Genomic DNA, 20,873 nt, shown 5'->3' with positions numbered 1-20,873 from the left:
GAGCTACACGCTGCTAGCACACCGAAGCTAACAGTGAGGAGTTCGCTTTAATACTAATTGAATTTCTGTCCCTGGTTTTCAGTTTGTTCTCTCTCCTCCAGCTGGGTTCGGCCATCTTGGATGCCGTGGAGCAGAACACGCTGAGCGTGGAGCCGGTGGGTTTCCAGCCGCTTCCTGTGGTCAAAGCGTCGGCGGTGGAATGCGGCGGCCCAAAGTGAGAAAACACATATTTCCTCTTCCTCCTCCATCGAACTTTCACTCCATCTTCATCTTCCCTTAATTCCTCCTCTAGCGGGCGAAGGGCAGCGCTCGTCACGTAAGTCTGACTCAGCATTCTGCTGCCATCGCCCCACCTGGCTCCTCCAAACACTCCTCTAACTCTCTCCTCCAGCGATCAGAGCCGACCTCTCCTCTTCTTCTCCTTCCTCTCTCCTTGCCTGTTAATCTGCAGATTGATTCTTCTTCTTCTTCTGTTTCTGAAGCGAAATGTTTCTGTTTCCGATAGAAAGTGCGCCCTGAGCGGTCAGACCAAAACCTGTAAGCACAGAATCAAGTTTGGAGACTCGTCCAACTATTACTACGTTTCTCCTTTCTGCAGATACAGAGTAAGTACAGACGCTGCCCCCTGCAGGACCAAACCATCACTGCAACAAAATCACCACATTTTATCAAATTGTTCTGACAATTATTAATTTTGCTGAAACTGAGCTGCTTCCGACATTATACGCTAGTTTTGTCTTGGGTTTTTTCACATTTTGATTGTTAGGTGATTTTATAATTTTAAATAATTGATTTTTTCCCCACACAAACTAGATTCTCTACATCAGAGAATTAGAGCGACGCAAAAACAAAAATAATTCCAAAAATAAAGTAATAAAATTACCAGAATAAAGTAGCAATATGACAATAAAGTCTTAATTTTTCCAGAATAATTTTGTATGTTTCGTTTTTATTATCGTCTCTAAGAAAATACTGAATAAATAAATTGAAACTCTGAACAGTTTGATTTTAATATTTTAGAGATTCATGGAAAAATGATAAATTAATTTTCCATTTCTACATTTTCAGTGTTTACATTTTACTTTTTTCTCCATCAGAATCATTTATCTCCTGTATCCTGAGATAATTACTGAAACTTCAAATCAAAATTAAAAAATATTATTTTGAGTGAAATCAATGAAGTTAAATTTTTGTTTCTTGTCCTTCTTTGCAGATTAATCTCTATAAATCAGAAACATTAAAGTTGTATTATTTCAGTCATTTTGTTAAAGAAGTGAATTTATTGACAGAATTATCTTTGTCATTATAAACTAAATCACTGAGATTATGACTGTTTACATGTTTTTAAAGTTTCACAATAAAAGCCTCTGACAGAATCAGGAAAACGATCTGAGAATAATAAATCCTCCAACAGGGGGCGCACTTTCCCCACGCTGATGCATTTAATCCGAATATTTAATTTTCTGAGGACTAAATGTTTAAGTTATTTTTCTGTCTGCCGGTCCAAACAGTAACTCCGTCTGTCCTCCTCAGATCACAGCGGTGTGTAATTTCTTCACCTACATTCGCTACATCCACCAGGGTTTGGTCAAGCAGCAGGACGGTAAGCAGATTAAATAATCCCGTCCAGATTAACAGACGGTGGATTTTATGTGATGTACCAACTCTGGGCTGTTTTCTGGAAGCAGCTGATTAGAATCTGAAAAGCTCAAATAACACCTGACCTCTGACCCCAGATTAAAAAGAGGAGCAGCAAAAGCAAAGGAGGTGGATTAGCAGAGCAGCTAGCAGCTACCCATCACAATGTTATAAACAGTCTTCAGTCAGAGGCTCCTTCACAAGCTTGAAATTTGTAACTTTTAGACAATTTTTTGTAGCATTTTCAACAAATGACACCTAAAACCTAAAAACGGAACTGAAATGAAAGTTTAAACACAAAAACACATTTTCTACTGTAGATTTAATTCAGAAGATTTGTGGTTCTAAACAAATCTTCTTGATCAAACTGTGTCCTAATAATGAATCTTGTTGTTGCAGCAGAGCAGATGTTCTGGGAGGTGATGCAGCTCCGCAGGGAAATGTCCTACGCAAAGCTCGGATACTACAAGGACCAGCTGTGAAGCCGTCCAATCACAGCAGAGCCTGACCAACAAGTCCCGCCCCCCTGCAGTGTGAAGGAAGGACTGTTTTTGTTCCTGGAAGCCGCGGCGCGGACTGAAAGGCCGCTAACGATCCGGATCGTTCTTTAGGTTCTGTTCGCTTCGTTTTCATTATGTGACACTAAAAAAAGCTTCTCCTTGCATTTAAATTAAATTATAATAAATCAGAAAATACTTGAACTGTTGTGTAATAAGCTACGAGCCTGAAGGAAAAAACACAACAATTTATAAACTTCATAATATTTCAGTAACTTTGCAGTTCATAAAATCAAAGTTTCACATTTTTGTGGAACAGAAAAGCATCCAAAAGTATTTCCAAACGCAAAAAAAATTAATTTCACTAAATTTTCCTCAAAAAAAAAAAAACAATTAGAAAACTTTGAAGTGTTTCTAAATGTTTTGCCAAACAAAACTAATTTCTTTATTTTTGCAACTTGGTAACTGTCCAAGACATTTATCTTTAATTAGTATTTTGGAGAGAAAAGCTAAAATATGAGAAAACTTGAACAGGAATTTTTCTTTTCATTAAAATTTATTTCAGGAGTATTTTTGTTTTATTTCGCATGTTGCGAATTATAATCGGGTGTTAAATCCTCATTCCTGTAAACTGAAGCTTTTTCTTTTAAAACAAACTAAATCTAAAAAAATCCCTATTTTTTTACCCAGAATTTATTTATTTTCATTTTCAGATCAACTTCATTCCAGAAATGATTTATTTTATTTCCATTAAAATATCCCGAATTAGCCCTCAGTAAATATGAACTGATTTCCTTTTTGTCATAAATGTTTTGTTTTATTGTTATAAAATATTTAATTTACATTCAGGCAAATTTTACTGAAAATCTTTGTAAAATTTAGGTTTTTTTGTGTCAAAAATTTGCCTTAAAATATGGACACGTGTTTTTGTTTCCCCTCAAACTGACATGAATGATTACATGTTGATCAGTAACTTAGTTCTTATAATCACTGTTTTGTTGGTAGAAATGATTCTTGTGGTTTTGTGCGGATGAAGGCCTGAACACAATAATCAGTCAGTTATTGTTTGGAGACGAAGCTTTGTTGAGTTTATTTTTGCTGTTTTGTTTGAGACGTTTCTGGTTGGGGGAAACTTTCCGTTGTTTTCTCCTGCTGTTTACCTGCAGCGGTGTTCTGTGACGTTTGGTTTCATTTTAAGCAACGCCGTCTCTCTCCCGGTTTGGTTTAGTGCCTTTTCTCTCAGACACTCTGAAATAAAAACAGTGATACCTCTGGAACGGCGGCGCTCTGCGTGAATCTGTTGGTCCGACAGGAAGCAGCTGGAGCTTCGTTTGGTTGTCCGGTGGTTTCGGATCTTCATCCTGCTCTGTTAGGTTTTGGTATTTAGCAGCGGATTCCTGGCTGACATGATGAAGAAACTCTGCAGGTAGGTCTGACCATCGCTCCTCTAGCAGAGAAACTGACGTCTGATACTGGAAACAATTTCACATTAATAGATGATCAAATAAAAAAGTCTCAGGTTCCTCTGAAGTCTGGAATTTGGCTAATTTATTTGCCAAACTGTGGCAGAAAAAAGTTAATTAAAAATAACTTCATCACTTGGACCAATGTTTAAATGTTTGATCCAAATATCTTCAGGTTTTTTACGCTCCATTAAGACAAACATATCTGCCATAAACCTTCATGGAAACCTTGTATTTATAGTTAAGAAAATATTTAATGTTACACATAAATGTAGATTTTTTTTATGTAAAGAAATATTGTAAAAAAGATATTTAAAAGTAAAAAATGAAAAAAAAGTTGAAAAAATAAAGTAACCTTTAAAAAAACTTGAAATTAAATTAAAATTCAGAAATTAACACAATTGAGATGTTTAAAAAACCTAATTTGATCCTTTATATATTTTATCTAAATAAAATAAACCTGAATCTTTTTTGCCTCTGAAATTAAAAACGTGAATTCCTCCATGAGGCTCAGGTTGGCATCAGTTCAGACCTTAATCTCTGAAAAAGCCTCCTGTTGCCTCCAAGGCGCTTTCATTTACATAAATCCCCTGAATGCATCATCGTAGGAGCATATGGAAAGACGCCACCTGGTGGTTACTATGCGCCACTGCACCTTCAGGATAACATGTTTCACTCAACATGATGGCAGTTCTGTGCAAAAGTTTTAAATGGGCGAATTTCTTCATGGTGCGTTCACTGACCAGATAAAGGTCAGAGTTTTGAGCGTTACATTCCTGAACTGTTAGATGTGAGATATGGAAAGCTGTGAAAGATTTAATCAGAGAGTCGGAGCAGATTTACAAAGAATGATCAGTAGTTTATTAAACTCAGTGATTTTAACTCGTTTTGTGACGTCAATGATTGAATCGTTTCTCTGCAGGTTGTAGGAATGAATTTACCAAACGATGATGCTAATCCTCATGATCAGAAACGCACAGTCCGTATCCTCGGCCTACCGGGGCCACAGGCCCCAGGCCAGGCCCGGCAGGAAGAGCGCCACCAGCACCGAGGAGAACAGGTTCACGGCGTTGTTGTCCATGATGGGCTTCCCGCAGATCCGCCTGGTGGTGGCCGACTCGTAGCTCACCACCTTCCCGATGCTGGAGTCGAAGCCTGCGGGCGCAGAGGGCAGCGGGTTGGTGAACGCGGCTTTAACCCGGCAACCAGACGGCGAGCGTCAACTGACCTGAGTACTGCATGTGAGCGCCCAGCAGAGAGTCCAGCATGGAGCCCAGCAGCCCCGCCACGCCGCCGTACAGAACCACGGGCCACTGCGGGTCGGCCAGCTGCAGGTCACCCACCACCAGGAGCTGCGTCACAAAGTAGGCCACGCCCACCGTGGCCCCGCCCAGGAAGCTGGCCGCCAGTCCCACCGGAGTCACGCCTCCGTTAGTTCCTGGAGGAAACGGTAAAAAAAAACATTCAGGAAGCTTTTCAGACGCTTTTTAAACCTACAGAACTGAAACGATTAATCACGAGTAGTACAATTAATCGATTATTGAAGAAATCATCAACTAATTGAATTAATTGATTGTTAATTGGAGAATTCAGACTTGGAGGCCATTTGCTGACAGAACCCTGAGTAATAAATCTCAGAAGAGATTCTAGAAAATTCAGACCATATTTGTATTTTCAGATACAAAAATATTTTCTAAAAATAATTTAATTTTCAGAAATGAAACGATTGTTGATCATTTTTGTACAGTTTTGGCTCATTTACTGCTCAGTGTGTGGTTCTCAGAGTCCTGATTAGTAAACTGGTTGACAATTATTTAGATTAATCATTTAATTTATAATCTAATCCAGAGTAGATTACCTGATCAGAGCAGAACAGAGGAAATTTGCATCTCTTGAAATTAGTTGATAATTTCAGCAATCGATTAATCTGATTAATCATTTACGCCTCTGTTCTTCTAACACATAAAATCTGAAAAGTGTGGCCTGCATTTGCATTCAGCTGAGTGAAAACCTTTACTTGTTGTTCATTCGTCTCCAGGATCTTGCTCTGGACTTTGACTAGGCCCTGGACCTGAAGAGGTGTCTCACCTGCTGGGACTTCCTTCCAGGTGGTTATGAGTCTGGGCTGTGATTGGCTGAGGACCGGCCCCACCTCCGACGCCCAGGTGTCGCCGGCGCTGCAGGCGAGCGCGCCCAGCAGCGACAGGCACATCCAGGAGGCCGAGTACTGCTTCCCGAAGTCGATCGGAATCTCTCCAGGGCCGACCTGCAGCAGAGCGGCGGCGGTGAGCGAGGGGGCGGAGCCTGACGGCGAGCGGCTGGTTCGTGTTTTTACCTCGATCATGTAGAGCAGCGCCAGCTCAGTAGGAACGCCGCCGTTACAGAAAACCTGGACCCAGTTCCTCTGACCGCCTGGCAACAGAACCTTCAGCTTCATAACTTTTTATTTAACAATAAATAATAAGTTTGAATCAGAAGTGACCTGCGCCATCTTGGTAGGCAATGGCAGTGCGAACTCATGGCTTCAAACCAACAAAAAGAAAATATGTGCTCAATATGAAAGACAAACCTGAACAAAATGGCTGCTGTTGGAGTACATGCAGTAACAAACATGTAAAAGCTACGTCAGCTAAGCTAATTTTGCCAGTTCTTCAGTAAGTACTACAGTAAATATCACTGATATTTGTCTTACAGAGGAGTGCAGAGAACTCAGACAGCTGTAATGTCCTTATGATATTTATAAGCTAGGAATGAGGTGAGATCTAGTTGTAAGCTTGTGGCTTGTTTATTGTTGTCATAGCAACTGCCTACCAAGATGGCTGTCGGTTACAAAGCTCCTTGAAGTGCGATGATGTCACAGGAGAACTGTGACATCATCGCAGTTAAATGGTCTCACCTTCTTTATACTCGGCGTCTATCTTCTTCTTCTTCTCGGCGCCCCACCGGGTGAGCCGGCTGGAGGTGAAGAAGAATGCCAGCAGGGCGGAGAAGAAGCTCAGGTTGGCCATCGTCAGCACGAAGCCCACCAGGAGAGCTGCAAAGGTCAAAGGTGAAGCATGAGGTAACCTGTGTATCAGGTTGATTCATTTCTGTATATTTATTTTTATTTGTCTTCGGTGCAGCGGTTCTCTTAAATCCGTTTTCTGGTCAGACGTGTCACAGGCAGGTCGTTTACAGGAGCTAAGGTCAGGCACGGTGGTGGCAGCATCATGCTGTGAAGACAGATTTCTGCCACTACGTTTTCTAACTGAAAATCAAATCGTTGTACGTTCTCAGTGTTTGTGATCTCTGTGGCCACGTTTGAACCATTTGCAACGGGATCTCCAGTAGCAGTCAGTGTTGCAACATAACAGAAGAGACTTCTGACTGAAGACAGTGTCATCACCATCCTAACTGCTCGATATCCAGTCAGCAGAGGCAATATCCCATAGTAACATGTCCTGCTGGATGAGCAGCGCTGCTCCACCTCCTTTGCTTTTGCTGTCTGGGTGGAGGGACGCTGGAGTAGGGGATCAGATCGTTATGATGAATGAACTTCATCTTCCTCTCTCTGCATCCATGACTAACTTCATTTTCAACTCCTCAGCTGTTATTTGAGCTTTGAGATGCTAATCAGCTGCTCCCAGATGTAAAATAATAAAAAAAAGACTTGTTGCCATGGTTACACATCACAACTGTCCAAAAAAGCAAAAATGCAGAATCAGAGGAAACAGTTCTCCAAACATGCAAGAGAAATATGAACAAATATTCAGAAAAATAGCAAACAGAACCAAATCAGAGCTTCTCCACCATGCTGCCACCGCCGTGCCTGACAGTTGGAACAGTGTCGCTATGGAGTCTAAAAGCCACAACTCGGCTCCTTCAAACATAGTTTCCATCACCCAATAATAGTCTGATCAGAAAACATGTTGACAGATAAAAATTCAAGATATTTTATTTATTTTCAAGAAAAACAGACCAGATTCAGGATCATATCTGAGCCTAAACATCAAATGTTAAAACCCACAATAAACTCAAACTGATTCACCTGTTTCCTTTAAAAGTTGATGTAGTTTCATGTTGTATAATTGTCCCGGAATAAAAACGACGTTTCTAATAAATCCATATAAGGAGGAAATCAACAGAAGAAAATGAAAAAACATCTTTTTCCCAAAGTATGGCGACCTGAGCTCTAACTGCAGAATGTCTGATTTTCACGCTCAGAATCACCAGAACCTCAGAGAACAACGAGCCTCTGTGTCCAAGTGTTGGCTGACCTCTGACCTTTTTAAGGTTAGTGTTCTGCTGCTGTCTGATCTAAATCTGTGGGTTTTTTTATGGAAGCAGAATGACGCAAAATGAGTACAGCTGCAGCTGTTTTTAGGTCTAGTGAGGCTACAGTGTAAGCAGTGTCTTACCAGAATCTTCTGAGCCAAAGTTCAGAATAATCTAACACAGTTTATCGGCTCATTGGAGGCGTTGTGAACACAGCACGCATTGTTTCGTTTCCTGAAAAGTTTCTGCTGCAGCTTATCATGGGATGAAACGACATGACAGGAAACGACATGACAGGTTTTCATGGGAAGGAGGAAATCTGTTCCGGACCAAATGGAGAATGTGTTGAGTGACCTCATGATGTCAGCTGCTTAAATCGCCATTAAAACCGTCCAGAAAAGGTTTTTAGATCAGAATTCACTCATTTTATTAGTGTTCGAATGAAACTCCCAACGGGAATTTATTACATTTCAGGAACTACAAACTACAAAGTTGAGCGGCCTAGTCAAAGTGCAGACCAAAATCAGATTTAAAAATCTGATCTGCCTGAGCTGGAGCTGTTAAGGAAACGATAACGGGTAAAAATGTCTGCAGAGGAACCTGGAAGTAAAACTGATTTTTTTCCCTCTGAGCGTCGGCGCCAACTCACCGCCCAGCGCTCCGGACCGGTCCAGGCTGCGTCTCTTCAGCGCTCGGCTCGTCAGCATGAGGGGAACCAAGATGGAGAACAACCATCGCCATGGTGACACCGGCTGCAGGTTCCCTTTGGGAAACAGAAACAAGCCTCCATAGGTGTAGAAAAGAACAGAGTTCAACACTTTCCCCAATAAAATTCAAGAACTTTCCAGGTGAGTTTTCAAACTTTTCCATTCAGCTCCTTAAATATCCTCCATGGTGGAGGCAGCATCATGCTGTGGCAATATTTCCACTTTCTCAATTTTTATAGCCTTCTGTGAGAATTTACTTATAAAAATGACATTTTGCACTTACATAAACTAGGGCTGAAATGATTAATCATAATTAATCGATTATTGAAATAATCGCTAACTAATTTAGTAATTGATTAATCGTTAACTGGAGTTAAAGAACAATATACTGGAGCAGAAATTAAGCCTAAATTTCATGAAAAGTATTTACATTTAAGTTAAAAAAAAGTCTGTAAATATTTGTGACCCAGAACTAAATTAAACCAACTTCAACTGGTTTCAACTATTAACTGATTAATGCAAAAATGTATCAATTAATCTACAAGTGATCAAGCGTTCACTAGAGAAATGGTACAGTATTGCATGTTAGGCAAAAAAAATGTTTTTTTCTTATTCTGAAAGTTTTGTCGTTAAATGCAGAATGCGTCAAATTGTTCATTTGATTAATTGATTATTCATCCGAATAATTACTAAAATAATTGTAAGTTGCAGCCCTAACAAAGCAACATTAATACCCAATTTAAAACTTTAAAAACATCCATGTTGCTCTAGCTATCAGATAGTATTTTTAATATTTTCCAGTGGACTGTTGAATATCCATGACCTGGTTTTGAAACGGCAGCAGCTTCAGATCGATTCTGGGAAGAGCGCATGGTTTCACGGTTTGGTTTTACATGGTAAGTTCTGAGCTGATCCCTGCGGCGGCTCACCGGACACGGCGCTCATGGTGACCGAGACGATCCAGAAGGACAGCGACAGCGCCAGGGTGATGCACAGCACGATCATATCCGTCATCATCTTGAAGTATTCCTTCGACAGGACATTGTTCTCAGAGTCCATGATCATAGAGAGGTGCAACTGCAGAGAACAGATTTTTTCATATAATAAACACAGACTCGTTTCCACCATACGGGCGCTGTGCTAGAGGGGGCGCCAAACAACGGCAGAAATATTATTTCTTATCGTCATTTTCTTTGTTTAACTGCCGTTTGTTCATGTGTAAATGCAAAAATTGATGCTAAATATCTTCCCCTAAAGATGACAAAGTTTGGAAACCTTTTCTTTAGACATGTGCAACAAAACAACACCAAACTCCACATCAGCTATGAGGCACGGCAGTGGAGGGATGATGATTTGGGCTTGCGATGCAGCCTCGACTTCTCGGTACCTTGCAGTTTTTATTCTGTTTACTAAAATATTGTAGAGTGAAATATTAGATAATTAACTCAAACTTCAATGAAGAAACGCTGGTAAAAAAGAGGATGTGACTGAATAAATTATTTAAAAAGGACCGTCAGTTTTGCTGCTGAAGGAAGGTGGCATTTAATTCATTCAAACACACTCTGTACTAATAAACAAAGTTTAATGTGTTAGGTTGCTTTTTAGGTGGCGTCATTAACTTTACTTCGATAAAAACCTACATTTTCTCCTCGAGGTGACGAGAAAAATTAGGTTCGTCTTTAGTTACCCGGGTTGAAATAGTAAATAGGATTTCATTCTCTTTGAACATCTATATATATTTTATATATATATATATATATTTTCTCTTGATTGGATTTTGTCGACTAGTTTGTGGCATAAAACGGTTTAATATTGACAAGTTGCGAAATTTAAGACGTGTTTTGACTCACCGGTTTCCATCGGAGCCATCCTAATCACTCCCTCTCGATGTAACATCAAAATTTAACCGTTTGATTTATTTTTATACAAAATTAGTTTTATTCCTTTTGAAAATATGGAGACAAATTAACTACTTTTAGCAGAATGGTAATTAATAAAACGAGCAGGTCCTCGTCTGAAGCTTCGCGATGACCGTTGTCCTGAGGGGAAATACGCCGGCGGATGAATCTGAGTGCCGGACTCATTTCCGCCAACAGCTTGTCTCTTAAAGTGACAGTAACCATAAATACAGCTCGTATTTAATTTTAGTGTAGCTATTTGTAGCTTCATGTATTCCGTAGATGTAATCCTTTTTATAAAATAAAACAGTTGCTGGTTTATTTTATTTTCACAGTGGCTGTTTTATTTTAACAAATATCTAAAAGCCAGTGTTTATAATGTCATTAAGATCACCATACATTGCTTCTGTGTACCTTTAGCAATATAAAAATTGTATATAAAATATTTATTAATGGTATTTCAATAAATACCATTAATGAATGGTATTTATTAATTATTAAATGACATAAATAGTTGTCTGAGTGAGTGCCTTGTGCACAGCTACGTTCATCTAACGCTGCAAATTCCTACGAAACTGATTAGTTTCAGCACCAGACCCTCTTTTTTTAAACCCATAAGGACCAATTAACTAAAATAGATATTTTGGTGTCTAGAAAATGATCTGTATCAAAAGCCAATGGAATGTAAAGTCACAAATCGGCAGGCACTGCCCTGTTACCTAGCAATCCAAGGAGAGTTACAGCACGTTTGGTCAGTTGGTTTTACCACTGCGTGTGCTGTACAATGGCTGCTGGAAAAGACAAGTGTTTTGTTGTCAACTTTCTATCCAGAAACCACTTTCTCCTAAAACATCTCACTCTGAATTGAGATTTTTTGCAAAAAAATGAAATGTCAGCTGTAATGAACATAGACTTATTCTAACCTGTTCATGAAGCATAATAGGCCACTTTTTAAGGTAATAAAATGTAGGCAACGGTTCCTTTTTGTAGATTTTGGTGGAAAACCACATTGAATCCATTTGAAAGAGTTTAAAGCAACAAAAGTCCAAAATTTCAGTGTGACCTGAGCAATATCATAGAAAGCTACAGAAAGCACAGGTAGAACATAGTAAGCTCACCATTTTCTCTTGTGCTTCTAGCAGCACGTAGTTCAAAGCTTCACTGGTGAAGATCTCTCTGCTGTGGTCCCATGTGACGGGATCGCATCCCAGCAGCAGGAAAAGCACCAGAGCACAAACGGCGCTCTGTCTCCAGAAAAATCCGCAGCGGAAACAAATACTCCAATCAGATGACTTTAAACAAGCTCCCAACAGCTGGTTGGTCGTTTCCCGTTCCCATGACAACGCTTTGAGTTTATCATAGGGTTCTATGGGTCTTACTGACCTTTAAAGGAATTGTGTGTGTTGGTCAGATCACACAGAAGCTGTTTATGGAGCTAAATTGGGGACATAAAGTTTATTCAAAAGAAAAGAAAATTGAAAGTGGAAAAAAAAAGATTTTCAAAAGAAAAAATGTTTTAATTACTGAAAAAAAGTCTGAAACTGGAAAGAAATTATTTGAAAGTGATGAAAAAAGATTTGGAAATTGAAAATAAGATTTTAGAATTAAAGATTATAAACTTAAAAAAAGCTTTGAAACTGAAAACAATATTGAAAATAAAAAGAAATATTTTTTTCAGATTCAAGGCTTCTTTCAGTTTCAGACATTTTTCAGTTTCAAAATCTTTTTTCAATTAAAATTATTTTTCTTTTGAACAAACTTTACAACCCCAGTTGAGCTCCATATAAACTCACACAGCAGGTCTTGATGCTCAGTTCCATTATATATGTATTTTGAGTGGTTCTTTGTTCTAGTTAATCTAACAGTCAGACTTCTAGGTGAACAGTTTACGACCCCAAAGCGACCCGTATGTGCAGAAGAAGAACGGAGATGTTAAACATCAGCGCTCTGTTTATGACATTAATAATGGCCGCCGCCCTTATTAATGTCTATGAAGGGCTTTTAAAGTATTTTCAGCAATGGAAGCCGACAGGATTGTCACAAAATCAAAGCAAGATGAAGGAAACCCAGTTAACAGAAACGGCATTTTGGATGTGGGGTTGGACCAGACTGGTTGCACTGGGATGTGATGCGTTCACTGACTCAGACTGCTTTCATCAGTTCGTTATTATAATTTTCAGCCATTGTTTATGTCGGGTTTATCGCATCTAGCGTCTTCTGATGTAGATTATGACACGTCTCACGTCAATGACGTAAAGGTTGGATAAAATCAGACTGCAGACACTTTGAAAACTATCAGATACGTTCAGTCTGACACAAAGAGCAGCGATTTCTTTAGGTTTATAGGAAACTTATCATTGGAGTGGAGAAGAGTCATAAGTGGGGTCCCCCAAGGTTCAGCCTGGGCTCCCTTCCATTTAATGCCTACCTGGTGACTCCAAACGGAAGCTTAGAACCAATAAATGTCCCATACCTTTCTCCAGCTGAACAGAAACTGAAGTTATTAACTCTTTTTAGGTCCAAAGTTAACACACAGCTTCAGTTATTACAGATAGAAACTAGAGGTCAGGTTGACATCTGGGTGTAGTGATAAACTCTGACCTGAACCTTCAGAGTTGCATAAAGACGGTTACAAAGTCGGCCTTCTGTCACCTGATGAACATTTCCAGGATTAAAGTACTAATGTCTCAGAAAGATCCTGAGTAGTGATGGGAAATTCGGCTCTTTTCAGGAAGTTGGCAGAAACGCGTCTCCGTCCTGAAAGATCTTCTTGAACTTTTCCTTGTTCTGGATTTTGATTCATACGGTGGCCTAGATGGTTCAATAAATACAAAAGCTTCAACATAACAACACAATTCAGAGTTGTTCTGTTAACTTCTGTTTCAATATTATTTATGTTGTGATTTTGTTGGTACAATTTTCGACTTAGTAGTTTTTAAAAATTCTTGTATTTATGTATTGCATAATTATTTCCTGAAAAAAAAAAAAAATTCAAATACATAAAGTCCAAAACTAATATAATATTGATGCTCCTTATGAGTAGATTAAAACTTTTAACCAGACATGCTGATTGTTTTGTGAAATATCAGAGAAAAATTAAACTTATAGAGACAGACAGGTTTTAGCTAAATATCTCCACAACAAAGAAATTAGTTTCTAATTAGAAATTCTGCATCTGGATGTCCAAAAACATTATTTTACCAAAAAAAATAAGATACAAGGATTAAGATTAGCATTTCAGCTGGAGGGTTGGATGTGATCACATTACAAAGGAACACTAAAGACAGCATTGAAAAGTAAGAAGAAACACCTAGTATAGAAACAAATCAGCCAAATTAGTTTGGAAAAATGAACTGAAATGGTATAACAGTAGGGTTAATTTTACTCTTTGAAATTAGCAATTTTTAAATTGGTAGCAAGCTTCACTTTAGGACAGTTATACTTTAAAAATCTAATAAATGAGCTGAAAAATGATGCTGAATCACATGTCTGCAGAGGGATTTGACCTACCAGGCGAAGAAGCGTTGATGGAGATGAGAGCAAATGTGGTTTGAGATTTTTTTTAAGCAGCTGACCGTTTTTAAATGGAACGAAGATCCTCCCCATCTGGAGCCAAATTCAGGGAATGTTTTATTAGCATCCACAGGATTCATAAAAGAAATACTAGCCTCGTTATTAAAATGATGTTTACAATCAGCAGTTTAGGGAAATCCTGAAGAGTTTGCAGAAAAGTGGGTCATACTTTTAATTACAACACATGCTTTCCAGGGAAAGCTTGGTTTTAATCTGATTTCTAAACAGAATCCAAGTTCTGTAACAACTACTTTCAGTAATTATAATTCCAGACAAATGTATGTAAATACAAAAATCTATTTTTAAATAATTATTTAATGAGAGAAAAGAAGCGATCCAAACCAACCTGGTCCTTAATGAAAACAAATTCCTACTCTCATTAAATTGTGAATAACTGTGAATAAAATTTAACATCAAACCACTTTCTGATTAGTTACCTTTTGTAAAGTTACACTGTCAGAAATTACAGCAATAATTTGGGTTATTTAGCCTGTGGGTTAATTTTTCAGTCATATTTTCAACATGTTATTTAGATCCAAGCTAAATATTGGAACTAGCTACATATTTATTCCAAAATCCAAATATTTAGCTCTAAACTAAATACATAGTTATCAAATTTAATAATTACTTAACTAGCTACCTAAGACGCTAAAGAATTCAGCTTCAAAATAATTTATTTCTGAGTATTAGTTTAAGCTAAATACTTATTAGCAAGCTAAATATTTATCTCCACACTAGTCAAACTAAATAATTAATTTGAAGCTAAATATTTAGCTTGATGGCTAATTATTTAATTTTCTAACTAAATATTTTGCTGGGAGATAAATATTTAGTTTTCATTCATCTTGATAAGATATTCAGTTTGAAACAGTGACATTTATAAATGAAGGAATACTATGGTGAAAAATGACTGAAACATTTGCCCCCATCTTTTCTTTTGATAGGCAAAATAACCCAAATCATTCATTTTTGACGGTAGCTTTACAAACTGCACTCCTTAGATTAAAATCAAACATACAGAATCAAGAAATGATTTAAGTAGAGCATGAATTAGGCTACAAACCTCAAGAAGCAAAACATCGTGCTCAAATCTAAAGATAATCAAGAGCAGATGAGAACCAGAACAAACCTGGAAGATTGTTTGTAAAATCTTTGTGTTGTCTTTATTGTCATCTATTTGCCTCAGGCTATTTCACATATCCAAATAACCGACATCTAAATTTACTGATGGACAGCAGCTCTCATATTAAAGCTCTTTATTTTTTTACTGCTGTATACAGAAACACAAAGTGTCCTGTGTACAGTTGTTTTATTCAGATTGTCTATGTCGATGTGTGTCTGTCCCTATCAAATAAACTTTATAATGATAATATTTCCACGAATTTTTCCAGTGGAGAATGTTCTATGCTTCTCTTTGCAAAGACAACTGATTCAAATTATTTTAATCAATCACAGTGAAGGGACATAATTGCATTGGCTCCACTGCTGTGGGACAAACCAGGATTCTCTGTAGAGAAAAATGATTTTGTGTCACAGATAAAGTCAGAGCAGCAGACAGAACAGTGATGTCTTTAATCCTTTGAAGAAGATTCTTGTGAGATGAGGTTGTTGCTTTGGAGATGTTTCAGGAGACTTGGGAATAAATCTCAGTTTGCAGTTTTGTACTCAGAAGATATCTGTGTGAAAGAATCTGACTGAAAGAAAAGAAGCAATCAAACCATTTTAAATGTACTAAATATAACTTTATGCATCGTATATATGTTTCTGTTTGTGTCACACACAGATTTTTGTGTGACACAGACAGAGAGTAGGGTAGACCTAATAAATCACTAGTTATGTAGCTCTATACTAATAAATTATTCGAAATTTCTATTCTAATAAAGTTTAAAGTGAGCAGTAATGCTGCTTTAACTGTCCATTCTGTAGTTGGATCAGTAAAGCAAAATAAAACGGCTATTAGTTCAGAACATCCCAATGACTGAATGTTAACAGTCAGCAACACTGAGTTTGGAGTTCAATAGTAACTAGTTATTTACTAAAGTAATTTTTACTGTGCTGTACTTTTTACTTTTAGAAATTGATTTGGACAATGGTTTTTCCAACTCAATTTCCAAAGTTTTGGCTGCTTATATTATTTTGTATGACGGAGTATTAGGGCCATAGTAAGAAAATACAAAAACATAAAGTAAAATTACCATATGTGAATAAAGTCTAAACATTACTAGAATAAAGTTTTACTTGTCTTTTGAGTCAGAATATTATGACTTTATTCTTATAATTATATACTTTAGTTTTCTTAACGTGGCAATGCTCGTAATTACTTCGTAATTTTGTAATTCTGCTTTTTAGATTATTTTCATTTTGCTTTTTAATATACCAAAATTTCCACATAATTTTATGTTTTGGTTGGTTTGATTATGTAATTTTTAAATATTAAATTATTGGTGTTTTGATCAGTTACTCAGTATTTGAGTCGCCTTTTCAAACTTTTTTTCACTCTTGAGCAGCTTCTTGGATGGCTACTTTTTACTCTTACTTGAGAAATTTTTTTGGATACTCTACTCACCTCTGGGAACACTGAGGGCCAAAGGTTTATCAGGCATCGTCAAAATTCAATCGCTTTCTTCCCAGGAGTTCGTTTGTCCTTCTTAGCTTTCCGTAATGTTTACATCCGGTTTTGCCAAAATGGCGTCGGAACAATAAACGGTTAGCCAGTCTAACACATAAAACAGCATATGTGTTTTTCCAGCTCATATTTTTCGCTTTTCTTTAGTTTAATATGAACATTTACGCTCTTTTCTTGTGTAAATCTCAGCCTGTTGGCTAACACCGAGCAGCCCGGAGCCATGGCGGAGGTGGAGGAGCTGCGGCCCGTCCCGCGAGAGAGAGCCATCCTGGAGAGCTTCTTCGCTCAGCTAGGGATGTTCTCCTTCGACCGGGCCAAGGACTACGTGGAGAAGGAGAAGGACAGCAGCCGGAGCTCCGGGGCCATCTGGGGCTCCCTGCTGGCGGCGCTGGCTCACCTGGCCGCCGCGGAGAAGGTGTACCACAGCCTGACGTTCCTGGGCCAGAAGATAGGTAACCGCTCACCTGGAAGATCCGCTTTAAACGTGGCCGAGAAATAATTAAAATCACAAACACGGCCGAATAAATCAAAAACTAATCTTCAAAGATACGACACACCGACGGGCAAAACTTTATGACCATCAGCCTGTTTGTCGTGATGGTTTATAGAACTATGGAGACATTTAGTGCCACTTTTCTTTGCAAAGCAGCTTAATTTAATTAAAATTAGAGTGTTTTATAGCATGAATGGTCTATTTAAGGTCCAGACTTTAAATAGGCCATTCAGAAACCTTCATTTTATGTAGCCAGAGTTGGATTTGCTGAGCCGTGTTGAATGATCTTGAGAGAAACAAAAAGTCCAATTGGCAACCCACCATATTCTGTACAACTTAACAAAAGTATAAATGTTTCTGGTAAAAAAAAATAAAATAAAAAATAGAAATGATATGAATAACTGAAACTCTGATAAAAAAAAATGCATTTTCTATATGTATCTTACAGAAAAGTAAAGTTTTTTGTGCTTCTCTGTATATTGAGTGTAAGATGAATAAACTTTCTTAATGTTAAAGTTTGTTTGATCTGAGATGTTTAATCAAGTTAGTTTGTGCAGCACATTTCAGCAGTTCAAAGTGCTTCACATCATAAAAGCAGTCATAAAAGACTGTAATGTAAACATTACATTTTGTCAGATGTTGTCGTTACACATCAAAATGTTTGTCAATATTTCATCTGTTATGCTTCATAAGTAACTATAACAGCCGGGTTTATAGTTGTAGATTTAGAGGAACTCACTATTTAAGTGGAAAATATTATTTTAACGCAGTTAAGGCTGCTGAAAGCCGCCACCAGATGGCGCTGTAGTTGCTGCATTAAGATGCGACAGTCTGTCCAAATCAGCAGCTTTGAAAAAAAAAAAAAGAAGAGGTTTATGATCTCAGTGGGACTTTTCTGGTTAAATAACGGTGAAATAAAAAAAAAATACAGATAAAAATACAGATTTTCTCTGGTCTTCCCTGTACAGGTGGCCAGTCGTTCTTCAGCCGGAAAGACTCCATCCGCACCGTCTACACGTCGCTGTACAACGAGCTCAGGAAGGTGGTGACCATGGGGCGCCACAGCCAGCCCTCCGCCTCCTCTTCATCATCCTCCTCCTCCTCCCTGGAGGACCTCCTGTCCCACCTGTCGGAGCAGCTCTGCCACTTCACCCAGGCCCGCATGGAGATGGCCGACCTGTACGAGAAGCTGCACTCGCTGGGCGCCCAGAAGAGCGTGAACTCAGAGGAGCTGGTGTCTGCGCTGGAGGCCGCGCTGCACAAATACAGCAACAAGTCAGTATCTGAGTCGGTTCGCAGCACGAAGCTTGAGGATAAACTCATGTAGCAGCGTTGGGCTGTGTTGGTTTAAATGATTAACTACCTCTGCATCATGAAGCATGTTCCCGCTATATTTAGAGGAGCAGAAGCTCCAGGAGAAAGTGACACATTGAGGTCGGTGGAGGGAAAAAAGCAGGAAGAGTTTCCTGTCAGCGAAATGGTGTCCCACTGCAGAAAATATCCAAAACAAAACGTTTTCCCCGTGTTGATGTGAACTAGTTCTTTTTAGGACTGAAACACTCGACTACTTGTTAACTGGAGAATACAGACTTTAAAACAGCCAATTTGTGAAATAAGAACATACAAAGAGCAATAATTACATCAAAATTGGACAAAAATTTGCTCCTTTTACACTTAAGATAAAAAACCTTATGATAGGTTTTGCCTCATTTTAATTGGTTAATAAAAAAAACTAGTCAACAGATCAGCCCTACATCGTGATGGAGCAGGAAGGGTTGAGTTTTTCATATGTTTATGTTAAAAGTATTTTTTTAGCTGCAGATGCATCCTTTGCTACAAATGGTCAAATGTTTCCTGAATTGTTTGCTTTTTTTGTGTGCATGTCTAAAAAATCATTTTAAGTGGTTAAATGAAAAATCTGCAGAATGTAATTTTATTTTTCAGGTTAATCAGTTAATTGTCAGAAGAATCAAGAGATGATTAATTGATTGGTCTGAAAAAAAATCAAGTTTTGCGGAATTTTCATTTGTCAAAATAATCAATTAATCAATCAAGCTTAATTAATCAATTATTCTGATGATTAATAAATGAATCATCAGAATAATTGATTAATTAAGCCTGTGATGAATAATTGTTAGAATAAACAGTAATCAAAATAAACAATTAATCAAATAATCCTGTTGATTAATCAAAAGAATTGATTAATCAATTAAGACTGTGATGATTAATCGTAAGAAAAAACAGTTACTACAATAATTATTAACTCTAGTTATAAAGTCGTTGCACCTGGACCCGACCTGTGCTCGTTAACCCGACCAGAACTGCCTGGCTCCGCTGCAGGTTCCACCACCCGATCCTGGCCCGGGTGGAGGAGGGCTTCCAGACGGAGGTGGACGTGGTGACCCAGCTGCTGCGCTGCCAGGCCCAGGTGTCCGAGTGGCACTTCCTGCCCGCGCTGCTCAGCCTCCACGGCGCCCACACCAAGCTCACGGCCTGGGCCCAGCTCTTCCAGCGCCAGAAGGAGACCCGGAAGAACCTGTTCGGCGGCCAGTCGCAGAAGGCCGTGCAGCCGCCGCACCTGTACGTGTGGCTGCAGCGCTTCCACGCCACGCTGCTCGCCAAGTTCAGCTTCTACTTCCACGAGGCTCTGAGCCGGCAGACGGCGGCGTGCGACATGAGGGCTCTGACGGCCCGCACCGCGCCGGACTTCTACGGTAAGATCTCCGCCTTCATCCGGAAGCACGACGCCAGCAACGTGTCGCTGGTGTTCGACAACCGCGGCTCGGAGAGCTTCCAGGGCCACGGCTACCACCACCCGCACTCGTACCACGAGGCGCCCAAAGGGGTGGAGCAGTTCCCGGCGGTGGTGTCGCTGCCGTCCGGCGAGCGGCCGCTCACCCACTGGCCCAACGTCATCATGATGATGAGCGACCGCGCCGCCGAGCTCAACACGCTCGACAAGGTGGTGCAGTTCTACGACGACAAGGTCCAGAGCACCTACTACCTGACCCGGCCCGAGCCGCACTTCACCCTGGTGGTCATTTTCGACGGCAGGAAGTCGGAGAAGGACCAGCACATCACTTCCTTCCTGCAGGAGATCTCCGGGTCGCTGCGGAACTGCAAACCGTTCAGCATCCTGAAGCCGGGATCGAAGGGGTGAACCACTTCCTGTCTGAACTCACAACGGGTCCAAACGGTTCTCTGACCAAAAATATTTCAGCTCCTGATCCGTTTTACCGCTTGGTCACTGAAAACAGCGAAACTTCAAACCAGTTTTATAGTTTTACAAACCAAATAAAGTTTTCTGAAGCTTCTTCTGTCCAAAATGTTTCTCTCTGGTTCTTTAAGATGAGATTAATTTATTCATTTGAGCATTTAGTGTTTACTTATCGTCATTTCTCCTGCACCGTGTTTGACATTTGGACATTTTGTTTTGTCGATCCAAAGATCCAGGAACAGAGGAAGACAAAAAGCTGGAAATATGACCTTAAAATCACAATTATAACATTTTAAATTAATCATTTTCTGAATTTTCACTTCAGTCTTAAAATTGTCATTGATCTCAGGATTCTGACCTTGATGTCAGTTATAACTTTTCAAATTAATTATGACTTTGATCTCAAACTATAACATTTTAAATTAATTAATTCTGACCTATCACTTTTTAAATTGACATTAAACTCAGAATTATGACATTAAACTTAAAATTGTTACTTTTTTAACT

At 39.0% G+C, this 20,873-nt stretch overlaps 3 protein-coding genes across 13 annotated transcripts in view; 2 read left to right on the top strand and 1 right to left on the bottom strand.

Moving 5' to 3' along the window:
- The window catches only part of rab3ip (RAB3A interacting protein (rabin3)), a 19,356-nt gene extending 15,944 nt beyond the window's left edge, over positions 1-3,412 (top strand). For 4 of the 8 annotated variants that reach the window (XM_015041645.1, XM_015041646.1, XM_015041638.1 and 1 more), the window contains 5 exons: positions 102-214; positions 293-316; positions 506-605; positions 1,534-1,603; positions 2,038-3,412. In XM_015041645.1, coding sequence (XP_014897131.1) covers positions 102-214; positions 293-316; positions 506-605; positions 1,534-1,603; positions 2,038-2,120 — 390 coding nt within the window. In that variant the 3' untranslated portion in view covers positions 2,121-3,412. The remainder of the gene's footprint in view (positions 1-101; positions 215-292; positions 317-505; positions 606-1,533; positions 1,604-2,037) is intronic. The other 4 variants (XM_015041641.1, XM_015041642.1, XM_015041643.1 and 1 more) reach the window with 2 other exon arrangements.
- A 986-nt stretch (positions 3,413-4,398) lies between these two features.
- Positions 4,399-13,987, bottom strand: tmem19 (transmembrane protein 19). Of its 3 annotated transcripts, none has more exons than XM_015041633.1 (8): positions 13,968-13,987; positions 9,489-9,636; positions 8,502-8,615; positions 6,495-6,632; positions 5,934-6,010; positions 5,687-5,864; positions 4,827-5,036; positions 4,399-4,753 (listed from the first exon to the last, which is right to left on the bottom strand). In XM_015041633.1, exons 2-8 carry the CDS (start codon positions 9,622-9,624, stop codon positions 4,593-4,595), a joined length of 1,014 nt encoding a protein of 337 aa, XP_014897119.1. In that variant the 5' UTR covers positions 9,625-9,636; positions 13,968-13,987; the 3' UTR covers positions 4,399-4,592. The 3 variants fall into 3 exon arrangements, with proteins under 3 accessions (XP_014897119.1, XP_014897120.1, XP_014897121.1); XM_015041634.1 differs by lacking the exon at positions 13,968-13,987 and adding an exon at positions 11,576-11,596; XM_015041635.1 differs by lacking the exon at positions 13,968-13,987 and adding an exon at positions 10,410-10,631.
- On the top strand, positions 6,571-20,475 carry kics2 (KICSTOR subunit 2). 2 transcript variants are annotated; one of them, XM_015041631.1, is made up of 4 exons: positions 6,571-6,659; positions 16,846-17,108; positions 18,118-18,424; positions 19,490-20,475. In XM_015041631.1, the coding sequence occupies exons 1-4, from the start codon at positions 6,655-6,657 to the stop codon at positions 20,307-20,309; spliced, it is 1,395 nt and encodes a 464-aa protein (XP_014897117.1). In that variant the 5' UTR covers positions 6,571-6,654; the 3' UTR covers positions 20,310-20,475. The 2 variants fall into 2 exon arrangements, with proteins under 2 accessions (XP_014897117.1, XP_014897118.1); XM_015041632.1 differs by lacking the exon at positions 6,571-6,659 and adding an exon at positions 16,677-16,736.
- Positions 20,476-20,873: the final 398 nt, after the last annotated feature.

The sequence above is a fragment of the Poecilia latipinna genome, unplaced genomic scaffold (assembly GCF_001443285.1).
Source record: "Poecilia latipinna isolate Pla-1442-1.1 unplaced genomic scaffold, P_latipinna-1.0 Scaffold560, whole genome shotgun sequence".
Lineage (NCBI taxonomy): Eukaryota > Metazoa > Chordata > Actinopteri > Cyprinodontiformes > Poeciliidae > Poecilia > Poecilia latipinna.
Note: the sequence above shows the minus strand (reverse complement) of the source record. Positions and strands in the feature narration are given on the sequence as shown.

Excerpts from the sequence above, each read along its gene's own strand:
- kics2 (XM_015041631.1), top strand. Across the intron at positions 17,109-18,117 it reads GTTCCTGGGCCAGAAGATAG|GTGGCCAGTCGTTCTTCAGC; the intron begins GTAACCGCTCAC and ends TTCCCTGTACAG. Across the intron at positions 18,425-19,489 it reads CTGCACAAATACAGCAACAA|GTTCCACCACCCGATCCTGG; the intron begins GTCAGTATCTGA and ends GCTCCGCTGCAG.
- tmem19 (XM_015041634.1), bottom strand. Across the intron at positions 8,616-9,488 it reads CACCATGAGCGCCGTGTCCG|GGAACCTGCAGCCGGTGTCA; the intron begins GTGAGCCGCCGC and ends TGTTTCCCAAAG. Across the intron at positions 5,037-5,686 it reads CTGGAAGGAAGTCCCAGCAG|GAACTAACGGAGGCGTGACT; the intron begins GTGAGACACCTC and ends CGTTTCCTCCAG.